This window comes from Epinephelus lanceolatus, chromosome 10 (assembly GCF_041903045.1).
Source record: "Epinephelus lanceolatus isolate andai-2023 chromosome 10, ASM4190304v1, whole genome shotgun sequence".
Classification (NCBI taxonomy): domain Eukaryota; kingdom Metazoa; phylum Chordata; class Actinopteri; order Perciformes; family Serranidae; genus Epinephelus; species Epinephelus lanceolatus.
Genome location: NC_135743.1, coordinates 17,551,400 through 17,564,257, shown reverse-complemented (window position 1 = coordinate 17,564,257; position 12,858 = coordinate 17,551,400). Strand labels below are relative to the sequence as shown.

General features: G+C 38.9%; 1 protein-coding gene across 9 annotated transcripts in view; it reads right to left on the bottom strand.

Annotated features, from left to right (window-relative positions):
- The window catches only part of arhgef1 (Rho guanine nucleotide exchange factor (GEF) 1), a 73,657-nt gene that overhangs the window by 30,327 nt on the left and 30,472 nt on the right, over positions 1–12,858 (bottom strand). For all 9 annotated transcript variants that reach the window (XM_033639835.2, XM_033639837.2, XM_033639831.2 and 6 more), the window contains 3 exons: positions 9,297–9,395; positions 4,125–4,167; positions 3,894–3,999 (listed from right to left, as the gene is read on the bottom strand). In XM_033639835.2, coding sequence (XP_033495726.1) covers positions 3,894–3,999; positions 4,125–4,167; positions 9,297–9,395 — 248 coding nt within the window. The remainder of the gene's footprint in view (positions 1–3,893; positions 4,000–4,124; positions 4,168–9,296; positions 9,396–12,858) is intronic.

Here is a 12,858-nt window from a genome sequence, read left to right as displayed (position 1 = left end):
TCATCTACAATTCCAAGAAAACAAAAACCTTTATAATTCACCAAAGACAGTGGTCATCATCATGCTCTGACTGCGCTGTTTTTCAACAGTTCAGCCTGAAACCTCACATCAAATAATTTTCCTGTACATCTAAACTCAAGGCAGCTCATCTAAATGTTCATTGATCAGGTTAAAAACTAAGCAAAGCAAAAGAATCACATGAACAAAATGCTACTGAAAAGAGAAAGTGAGAATAATTAAGATGACCTTTTCTTGCGTTCATGCCTCTGCTGTTCACAGTGAAACCTTTCCAGCAAAGACAAATGTATATATGGCTTTCCTGTGAAGGAGACTAAGGAACTGCACGGTACAGCACGGATCTACTCGACTCGCTCTTGTTTTTTTGGTTTTCCAGTTGTGGACAGTACCTGGTACTTTTTTGGTATCACATTCGCTGAGGTTCTTAGAGAACTGAGCTGATACAAGACAAAGAATAAAAGTGAAAATACTGCTACATGCTACATATGTACACTTTGCTGAACACTACACCTGATCATCCCGCCTACACTGAGAGGGCTAGATTTCATAGTTATAGTTTAGTTAGATCTTGTAAAATTGGTTGTGAAATAGAAATAGAAAATAGCTTCCTTTGGGATAAATGACTAATTTAAAGCAAGTTTCAAATCTCTTCAAGTTTATTTTAATTTTGCGTTGCGTGAACTGCAGCCAAATGCTGCCTTGTATATCGAAGACTGATCTCAAAACACACAATAGTATTGCAATATTTCTGTGTGGCGATATATCGTCACATAGTGCCAAGTATCTTTTTTTGATATATACAGTGCCCTCCAAAAGTATTGGAACAGTGAGGCCAATTCCTTTATTTCGGTTGTAGACTGAAAATATTTGGGTTTGACATCAAAAGATGAATATGCTTTTATTTCCAGGTATTTACATCTGGATCTGATACACAACTTAGAAGATAGCACCTTTTGTTTGAACCCACCCATTTTTCATGAGAGCAAAAGTATTGGAACATGTGACTGCCCAGGTGTCTCCCAATTACATTGATTATTCAAACAATAAATAGCACTGAATGTCTGAGCTCAGCTTCAGATTGGGTACGATAGGTTTTGCCTGTGCAGACTGCATTTAGAGGTGGAACCAACATGAAAACCAGAGAGCTGTCTATGGGTGAAAAAGAAGCAATTGTGAATCTGAGAGAAGATGGACAATCAATCAGAGCCATTGCACAAACATTGGCCATAGCCAGTACAACCATTTGGAATGTCCTGAAGAAGAAAGAAACCACTGGTGTACTAAGCAACAGACGTCGAACAGGTAGACCAAGGAAAACATCAGCAGTTGATGACAGAAACATTGTGAGAGCTGTAAAGAAAGACCCTAAAACAACTGTTAGTGACATCAGCAACAACCTCCAGAGAGCAGGAGTGAAGGTATCACAATCTACTGTTCGCAGAAGACTTCATGAACAAAAGTACAGAGGCTACACCAGAAGATGCAAACCACTCATTAGCAAGAAGAATAGGAATAGGAGGCTGGAATTTGCCAAAAGGTACAGAGATGAGCCTCAAAAATTCTGGGAAAAAGTTTTATGGACTGATAAGAAAAAGATTAACTTTTTCCAAAGTGATGGTAAGGCGAAAGTTTGGAGAAAGAAAGGATCTGCTCATGATCCCAAACATACAAGCTCATCTGTGAAACACGGTGGAGGTAATGTCATGGCTTGGGCTTGCATGGCTTCTTCTGGGACGGACTCTTTCATCTTCATTGATGATGTAACACATGATGGCAGCAGCAAAATGAACTCAGAAGTCTACAGAAACATTTTGTCTGCTAATTTAAAGAAAGATCCAACCAAACTGATTGGGAGATCCTTCATCATGCAGCAAGATAACGACCCAAAACACACTGCCAAAACAACAAAGGAGTTCAACAGGGGCAAGAAGTGGAAGGTTTTAGACTGGCCAAGTCAGTCTCCAGACTTAAACCCAATAGAGCATGCATTTTACCTGCTGAAGAGGAGACTGAAGGGAGTAACCCTATTCTAATCTATTTTAAGTTTATATGTTCCAATACTTTTGCTCACCTAAAAATTTTGTGTTCCATTACAAATAATGCTATCTTCTAAGTTGTGTATCAGATCCAGATGTAAATACCTGGAAATAAAAGCTGAAATGTTGATCTCTTGTCTCATATTCATCTTTTGATGTCAAACCCAAATGTTTTCAGTCTACAACAAAAGTAAACGAATTGGACTCACTGTTCCAATACTTTTGGAGGGCACTGAAAATTATTAATATGACAAATGCAAGTTAAACTTTAGGTAGCCACTAGACTTCAGTCCAAAGATACATTTTGCTTCTCCTCCAAAAATGGCTGAAATGAGATGAACAAACTGAAAACTTTATTTTATTAGATAAAATAGATGTTGACAGAGTTTTCCTTTAGGGACATAATTTACGGTTTAAAAAGGGTGATAAATAGCAATATATCTCAACATATTTTTTCGCAGTACTCAGCATATCACAGCATATTTAAAATTGTAATAAAATTGTATTGTGACGTAAGTATCATGGATCCTCTGGTGATTCCCACCCGTGCAAAACAGCAAGCTGTAGTGTTGAGTTGTAATTAAAAGTGAGCTTCTAGCCTGCTGGTTAATTAATTTTACTGGACGTCTTTCAAAACTTAGAAACACTGACAAGAAGGAGCTTTAGAGAAATTAATAATAATAAATTTGACACATTTTCTCTTTAGGTTTGACTTCAGTATCTAATAAGCAGACCATCCTGAGTGCCATTACAGTACACTCATGTCGTGATCAGAGCTAACAGCATAAGGTCCCCCAACACACATCAACCAATACTCCCAAACCAGAGTATGGTGATCATGACTTGAGACGATTATTGTGGATTTACAGAGGAAATATTTAGGGTGGAGTCAAGACTAGTAGCTAGACAGCGCTAAAGAAATTTCTGGAAGCACACCTTATCATTCTTCTATTGTGACAAAAAATACTCTGGCTTATTTGAATTTTAGCCAATCACAATTATCTTGAGCAGCGATAAGCCAATGATGCAACGACATTGATCTTAAAAAATAGTGTCAGAGGGGAACTTGTTTTGTTAGAAGATTTGCAGCGGGGGAGGCGAGCACTGTTATTTAAAATGGCTAATGCTTCGCAAAAGACAATGCCGCAAAAAAGGAGATGCTTGTCAACTGTGTGATGCAACTTTTAGTGATTAAAAAAAGACAAAAATAATTTGATGATCTAAGGTGAAGCTTGACTAAACTGTAGCTCTGGAGGAGCTCACCGGACCATGGATGGTTTGCAAGCTGCATGTGGCTCTTGTAGAACATTATTGCGACCATATCACAGAAGCTTGTGTGAGGTGGAGCTAATTGGTACACTGGTAAAGTCACTGTCACTGGCGCATTCTGCTGCCAGAGTAAAAGATGTGGCAAAGCGACTCCAACTGGCTGTGTTTGAGAGTCCTGCAAAACGAAATCTGAACATTTCCTTGCTGCGTTCACGAGTTGTTTTACTGGTTTAATACCTTTACAACAATTGACTGAAACAACAAAGCAGGCACACCTTATTGCCTGATCAAAATTTTGTCATAACATGCCATAGTCAGCATGTAAGTTGTTAGCTCAGAGGTTGTTGTTTCCTGTAGTGAAGGGGACTTTGAAAACAGTAACACACAAATAGCAGAAGCACCGTCTACATCTGGTGAGTCAAACTAAAGGTTAATATTTCTGTTTAAAAGGAAAAACATGAAACTGTGCTTCTGTATCATCATATATGCAAAGTGCTGGATAAAATTTGGTTACCAAAAAAACAGACTATACAAGACTTGCTGAGTAGAGTTCAGGATGGGGATCCTCACCTGAAATCTTCCAGCTGTTTGGCCACTTCAGCAGCCTGCATGCTCTGAACCTCCTGAGCATAACGCTTTTGGGTGTCCTCATGGAGCAGATCTGGACGGGTTCGGTCTTCAGGCAAGAAGACAGGAGAGGTGAGTGAGTGAGAATTAGAGATACAGTGAAGAAGACACTGAGGTGTGTGTGTATGGCAAAGAGTATATGATGACTAAATACACTACAGGAGAAGAACTTACCCAATTCATAGGCTACATTAGATGGTAGTGCCACTCTGAGGATCTAAATGAAGGAACGAGAGACAAAATTGGTACAGAGACAGAAATAATATATTACTTCTCAATATATTCTAAATATAAGATGTTAAACATTTATAGCTTTGCTCCACACTCAGTTGCCAGTTTATTCAGTAAATCTTGCTAAAACTATTCATTCATTCATTCATTTTCTTATCCTCGTGAGGGTCACGGGGGCCTGGAGCCTATCCCAGCTGACATCGGGCAAGAGGCAGGGTACACCCTGGACAGGTCACCAGACTATAACAGGGCTGACACATAGAGACAGACAATCATTCACACTCACATTCACACCTACGGATAATTTAGAGTCACCAATTAACCTGCATGTCTTTGGACTGTGGGAGGAAGCCGGAGTAGCCAGAGAAAATCCACACTGACACAGGGAGAACATGCAGTCTTCACACAGAAGGGCTCCCCCAAACCTGGAGTTCAAACCCCCCACCCCTGGTCTCGACCAGGAACCCTCTTGCTAACCACTGCACCGTGTCGCCCTAGCTACTAGTAAGTCTAATGCAAAGCAGTCTAATACAACAGTCCTGCAATAAATCCTACTGACATGTAGATTATAATATTTAGCTTTTGTTGAAACTGTTTGACAGAGGTGTTGATTAAACTGTAGGGTCATTTTGGAGGCTGCAAGTGTTTCTATTATTTTGTCCATTCCTTTTAAATCAGTTCAGAGGCCTGTACTATGAAGCAGGATTTATAGACCTAACCTGCTTAGTTGCACTCTTTTTTTTTTTTTTTTTTTTTTAAGTGTTTTATGTGACACATTCTGAGCAGGGATGCACGATATATATCAATAAATTAAATAAAATCAGCCGTTAATGGGACATTTTTATAATTATGCATTATTCCGATACTTAAAATTATAGCCGATAAAAAACGCTAATAACACAAAGCCAGACTGTTTTCATTGACGTAACAAGGGAAGCATTTACACACCTGACACAGTGGGTGGCGGTGCATGGACTTTTGAACTTGGTTTGTGAGCCACAATTAAACAACAACAACAACAACTGCAGCACGTTGTCTAGAGAGCAAAACATGTTGTGGTGTGGACTTCTTTCACAGTTCCAGAGGAAGATGACAGGATTGCGCTGAGGGTCTGATCTCCAATCTCTCTACATCCTGGCCTTTCTTACCCTCAGGTGTGCATACACTACAGGTTATACTCTTCTTTAAAAAAAAAATAAAAAAGGGAAATTAGTGGTTATCGTACCAATTATCAGCCACTAGAAGCGAGTAATTATCAGTTATCAGTATTGGTTGAAAAATGTTTTTTAATATTTGGACAATATTACCAGTGTTTACATCTTATATTCTATTGTAAGATTACAAACTATCGTTCACATTACACTGTGATGAATATGACTTTCTGCTGTCCCGGCAACAGAATATTCCCACATGTAATTTCTATCACGGTTTCATTTCATATTAAATTTAGTAGGCCGCTTCATTTATGGTTCTTATCATGTCACTCGTAACTAACAACACCCGCCTCTTTCACATGAACTCACACAGCTGGATAGGAAAACCCGGAGTTGACTGAACTAGCTGTCAACCAGACACCAGTTTTCCAGATGGCCAATGTTAGGGTTAGTAAGGCCAGATTGCCTAAAGATATCCTGGGTATATTGACCTGGCTTCGTAGTAAAGGCCTCAGGTAGGTTAAAAACAGAAGTACCTCTCTGTATAAAGTGATTCAGTTCAACAGCAACAAAAACTACATCCACCAAAATGATAATAATGTTGAAACAATGCCTCTCTAAAAGATTTGTTGCATTAGTTTCAGCCACACGTGCCTTATAAACTGGCAACAGAGGGTCTATTGTTTCTTCGTTATGTGTTACCTACATGGCTCGGGTGTTCACTTTGTCTTCTATGGTTTCTTTCTTGTTGCATATTGCTCTTGAGAAGCACTTTGTGACTTCATGAATAAATTTTACTTTCTTACAAAAAAAAATAGTGGTACCAAGTAATACGAATCTAAATAAAGTGTGCAGTAGCTACACATCACCACAAGGGGTCATTTAAACCTTAGAAATAAAACAACTAAGAGGAAAAGCCCATATTCCAAATGGGAGAAACACTGTCACATGAAAATAACCACACGGGCCAACGTCAAGTCAGAGGGTCTACAAAAGATGCAGAGGGTTTAAAAAAAAAGAGACGAGTCCTCCCAAAGGGCTTTCCCACGATCCTGACAGGAAGCTGTGGGGTCGGACGAAAGACAGACAGACAGCGGATAGACAGACAGGGAGCCAGAGCAGCACACACCAGCTGAGCTGACAGACGAGTGCAGTGCACGAGATGTGAGGAGGAAATATAGCAGAGGAGTGACAGAGGCCAGGTGTGCAGGGGAGGAGTGATGGCGAGTGACAGACAGAAAGTGAAGGCTGCAGCAGCACAGACTCAGAATAAAGGCAGAGCAAACAGAGACGAGCACTCACAAACAAATCATGTGCACACAATGTCTCTCCTGAGTTCAACTTATAGACTACAGCTGTGCCGTATATCAAATTCCTATTGATGTTACACAATGAAAAAAGAATATAATATCTGTGTTGCTTTGGCTGCTATGTTTATCTGAATTGATTTTTAGAGAATACACACCAGCACAGACTGAAGGAGCAAGAATTAGCGACTGACACAACTCTAAAGCTGAGAAACACAGAAATATAAAACACAAAGAAAGAGAGCCTGTAGGGAGACACTAGAGTCTCTCATTATATGACTACACTGGAAGAGTTTCAAACCACATAACTAAGCAAATGTAAATCTGATCACTTAATTCATGGAGCATCTGCAACATCTGCTATGGCAATATCAATTAGGTTATGAGTCCTAACAGAGCAATGGAGGTCCTTACAGATCAAAAAGTTGCACCCAACCTTAAAAAAGAGCCATTACTCCCCCTCAAAAAACAAAAACAGAGTTGAATATCCAAAGACACTCTAGGAAAATGGAATCTCATAGATCTCATCAGATAAACGACTTCCTTAAAGCAGCAGCACATCACTCCCTCTGTTAGAGTGCATATATGAAATGAAATACAGTAATAACGTTTATTTTTGGGGGCTAGATCATGCCTATCATACACTAGAGGACTTTTAAAACACTTAAACGTGACACCCTCTCACATCTAAAAACAACCTGAGTTCTTGGTCACATGTTTCAAAGACTGGGGATCTTTTGGGGTCACCATTTGCAAAACTACAACTAGATTCCTTTTGGGATTATTTCCCATTTTGCTCCTGGTGGAAAATATTACACCAAACTCCCTTTAAGAAATATGACATTTAAAACAAATCCTTCTGTGGCTGCAAAAAGACATAACTTAATAAAGGAAAACTACACCCATTTTCAAAATTCATACATACTATTCCTAGAGTCTAAAACAGTCCAAAAACATGAGTAAACATGAACAACTTTCTCCCAAATCCAAAAACTAGACAGCTGAAACTCAAATTGGTGATGTCATAAAGTACAGTGAGGAGCTGCTCCACAGACGATGACAATGAGTTCAATTTAAAACTGCAATAATCATGTTTAAAGTGAGAAATAATTCACTTCCGGGCAATATTCAAAAAATGTTTTGTGACAGAGAGGGGGGTTGTAAGTCTGTGTATTTCAGTGTTTGAGGTGGACGTGTGGAACGGGCTGCGTGATGAGTTGAAACAAAGCAGAAGTATGAATGAAGTTAAAAAACTATACAGAAAGATATCTGTGGCAGATATATAGATGAGGAAAGGTTGTGTTAGGGGAGTGCGTATTTATTTTGTGACACTGGGAGGTACTTGGGCTGTAAATAAACTGGGTTTATTACTTATTTTTTTACCCAGGTGGTAAATAGACTGGGGATAGTCATACAGTAAATAAATTTGGGAATTTGTTGAAATAATATGAGTTAAAAGAAGAAATGTAAGACACTGTCAGACACTGCTATCTTTGTCTTAGTATAATTTTTGGTTCGAAATTAAGTCAGTCATTCATTCAACTGAGAAAGATGTTCTAGATGACACTGAGAGCATATGGGAACATTTTCTGTTTCAGGACTGAGAACACTACGACAGAATAAAGCTCATTTGAGTGTAAAAAAAGAAAACAAACATTCTGTGAGCTCATAAACTCAGTCTCCTATTTATTGTCTATGGAGCAGCTCCAGACTTTGTACCCTATTATATCACAAGTTTGAGACTCCTCTGGTTTCTGGCTTTGAGAGAGAGCAGCTCATGTTCACAAATATTGATTGAACTTTCTTTGGCCGTGAAAATAGCACACTGGAATTCTTAATTTAGATGGTGATACCCTTGAAGATAAAAGGTGTCATATGATGACTTGTCAGTTCTGCATCAATATAATCTATAAAGTGTATTTGCGTGCCTCAACGTGCTGCCAGCCTTCGTTGGTCAGCTGTTTTATTTCATATGGAGGAGACTGTGGGAATGAGTTTTAAAGAAAATAAGATTTCTCTCTAAAATAACTGCTAGTTCGTAGATCAGATACACATTGAAGTCAACGCCGACTCCAAAGCTCCACCAGTTTCTCCTCCTTTTCCACAGTACAAAAGCCTCCCCAGAGACCCCTCCATGTTTACTGTGTATGTGGTTTGCGACTTCCTGTTTAGTGCTGCACAGAGAGCTGCTATTGGCTGCTGAATTTAAGTATATGCATGAACCAAGACTAAAAACTTAGGATGATATTAAAGATGTTTGATTTTCTCGAGATAAGAAAAAGACATAAGACAGCTGAGTTTTATGACCACCTTACACAGTAGTGCACCAACTGAAGTGAAACTCTAACTATCCTAATCCGACAATGGAAATTTGTCTGCAACAGTGAAACTGGTTGAAAAGCCATTTGGTGTAAGGCTGGCATAAGTTTCATGAGAATAAAACACTGCATGTGCCCGCTTGTTATCAGCGTGATGTCCCTCCCTCCCCGGTCTCTGGCAAGGTCTTTTGTGTTCTGCTGATTTATCCGTTGTTTTACCTTGAGTTTACAATAAATTCTATCAGGTCGCTCATTATTTCAAGTCCGTTCACATCCACTCTTAACTGGCATACAGACAGAAGTCTTAGAGGAAATGCATTGTAGTGTGCTACTTACTGCACCCTTGTCCAGGAAAGTGTTGAAGAACTCCACAAATTGCTTCTTGGTCTCTTTGGCACTGAGGTTCTTAAAGAGGTCAGCATGGAGGTAACACAGCTGAGAGGAGACAGACAGACAGAAGATCAATGAGGGCAAACAAAATGTCAGCGGGCTTTTAATGTCCTGTGCGTTGCATTAATGCACCGTCTGTGTCGTTGTTACGTCCACAGTTATTAGTTAGTATTTGATATCACAAATCATATGATTTACTGGTATGTCATAATATATAAAAGTTAATTTCACCTGACCTCACAGTCAAGCTGCTGACATAAAATGAACAAAGTGCTGTTCATCACAACACAGAGACTAATGGGGTATTTAAATCATAATGACAATATCTTCCAAACAGTGGTCACTGTCAGCCATAATCACACACATACCTCAATCTCTGTCTTCTACGCCACTGATTCAACAACATTGAGAGAGTTTTTAAAGGAATACTTCATCTGCAAAATGACCATTAGTACATCAATTGATCATTGTGTTACCTTGAATTCCTACAGAAAATTTTGTGTTTCTCACATGCTATATAAACTATATCAAAATATCCATTCACAAACATTTACATCTTCTGGAACAGATGACATAATCCATATGACTTCAAAAAGAACTGGGAGAAAAACGGTGGAGAAAATGGCAAAAATTTATTTGGCCAACGAGGCAGACTCAACATGATTACTGTACGTACCATATGACACCTTACTTAAACTAGGAAAATTTGTCATGTTCATGTAAACTTCCCATGACCTCATATTTGACTTTTTTCCCTGTGTACTGCTCTTCCTTTTTTCTTTTTCTTTTCTTGTGTTCCTATACTTATTGAACTTAAAAATGTTCATAAATAAGAAGTATTAAAAAAACATCCATTTACAAACTCTCACACAACTCGCACAGTATAATCCAAGTCACATTAATCCAGTCGTACGCTCAGTACTTTCCAAAAACAAGGCATTTTCACTAAAACGTTGACAATAACACGTCCATACAAACAGTCTCACACATGCTCAGGCTTGCTCGCGCACACTACTTGCAGGTAAAAGTGTTTTTATGTTGTAACTTTTTAGCAAAACTGTGTTTCGGAAATACTGAGCATATGACTGGATAAATGAGACTCGGATTATACTGTACAAGTTGTGTGAGAGGTCGTAAACATGATTTTATTGTCTGTACTGAGGGTACGTGCAGAGTTTGGCAAGCGAGCAATTATGTATGCAGCCTCCTATATGTGAAATCTTCGGCAGAAGCACTAATTGGTTCCTCTTGGCCATTTCAAAACACGGTTGCAGGATTTTTGTACACAGTCTTCTATATGCCAATGTCAAGGTGTGTCTTAGTTGGTCTTTGTTATCAAGTGTAGTTGCTGTTTTTTGACTTTTTATGATTCATTTCTAGTATATATTAACATACTTTTTGACTTTTCTCTGTCATAATCTTATCTTGTGTTTTATATTGCTTGGTTTTAGAGCTTTACATCTTTATTCTGTATTTTTGTTTGTTAATGAAATTTATAAAAATGGCTGTTATGATATAGTTTTGCTGTTGTTAAATGCAGACCCATGTGACTTCAATTGATAAAGAATGCTGCCCTTTTTTGGATTCTCCGTTCACCACAAAAGGTGCCTGAGAAAAACATTTTATTCTCGAATTCAAGGCAACAGGCAATGAGAAATTCTAACACAAATGAGAGGGTGAAGTTTTCCCTTAAACTGTAACAAAATAAGATTTTCTACAAACACACCTGGTGTTCTGACACTCTTTTGTTCTTTACATGAACCCTGGTGAGGTTGAGGGGTTTAAAAAGGAGAGTGTTTCATGACTGTGGGAGGTGAAACAGTACCTGGGTGGGTCACAGTGACTGCATGCAGAACAAAGGGGAAAGGACAGGCATGCTTTATATCAGCACTGACACACATGTAGTCAGACACACACACACACACACACACACACACACACGAGGCGAGGTCTCCAAACGTGCAATGTGAATCCACACTTCAGTAAAAACTCACATATTTGCTGTTTCATGTGTTTCATACAAACTGTGCCTGCTGTGTTATCAAATAAAATCTATTAGGTACAATTCTGACTCTCTGTGTTTATAGTGGCATCAAATCAAGTGCTCTCTATTCACAGGTAAACCATCTGTCTCTTGTGTGTTTTGAGGATGCTGGGATTACTTCAGTGTCCCAAACTTGCTTGGCTGCAGGCAAAGCTTTTTCGCTACACAGAAAACCTGCAATGCAACATTAACTACTTGTTCTACTTTTAGCTGCTTTAGTTCATATGACTGGACGAGTGTTTCTTTAGAGCCTGTCTGACTTGTTTATCCAGATGGACTGTGTTGACCAGTGACGCTGCCAAACATCTCAGTTTGTGAATAAAAAGTTACCACAACCAAAACAACAGAAACAAGACCCAGGCTGTAATATTAAAAAGAAATGTTCTTCTATGTTGAAATGAAATATAATTATATTCTATTACATAAGTGGATGAGCAATCATCAACAATATAATAAACGAGCAAATTAATCTCAATCATTATTTTAGTCACAATCTTGTAGTTCTTTTAACTTCCCTGTGAGGGGGCACAGGTGTGGCCCCAAAATTCCAACCGGGGACTTTGCACATGTCATACCTGCCATACCTCTCGTCTCTCTGTCTCCATCCTCATTTCCTTTCTGTATCTTTAAAAACAACAACTTCCTTGTGGATTCATGACCTGTTTCACATATTAAATCAAACGCCAATGTGATGCGCCAGGTCAATATGAGCAAAAACTGTAAACTAAATACAGTACAGGCCAAAAGTTTGGACACACCTTCTCATTCAATGCATTTTCTTTATTTTCATGACTATTTACATTGTAGATTCTCACTGAAGGCATCAAAACTATGAATGAACACATGTGGAGTTATGTACTTAACAAAAAAAGGTGAAATAACTGAAAACATGTTTTATATTCTAGTTTCTTCAAAATAGCCACCCTTTGCTCTGATTACTGCTTTGCACACTCTTGGCATTCTCTCCATGAGCTTCAAGAGGTAGTCACCTGAAATGGTTTCCACTTCACAGGTGTGCCTTATCAGGGTTAATTAGTGGGATTTCTTGCTTTATCAATGGGGTTGGGACCATCAGTTGTGTTGTGCAGAAGTCAGGTTAATACACAGCCGACAGCCCTATTGGACAACTGTTAAAATTCATATTATGGCAAGAACCAATCAGCTAACTAAAGAAAAACGAGTGGCCATCATTACTTTAAGAAATGAAGGTCAGTCAGTCCGGAAAATTGCAAAAACTTTAAATGTGTCCCCAAGTGGAGTCGCAAAAACCATCAAGCACTACAATGAAACTGGCACACATGAGGACCGACCCAGGAAAGGAAGACCAAGAGTCACCTCTGCTTCTGAGGATAAGTTCATCCGAGTCACCAGCCTCAGAAATCGCAAGTTAACAGCAGCTCAGATCAGAGACCAGATGAATGCCACACAGAGTTCTAGCAGCAGACCCATCTCTAGAACAACTGT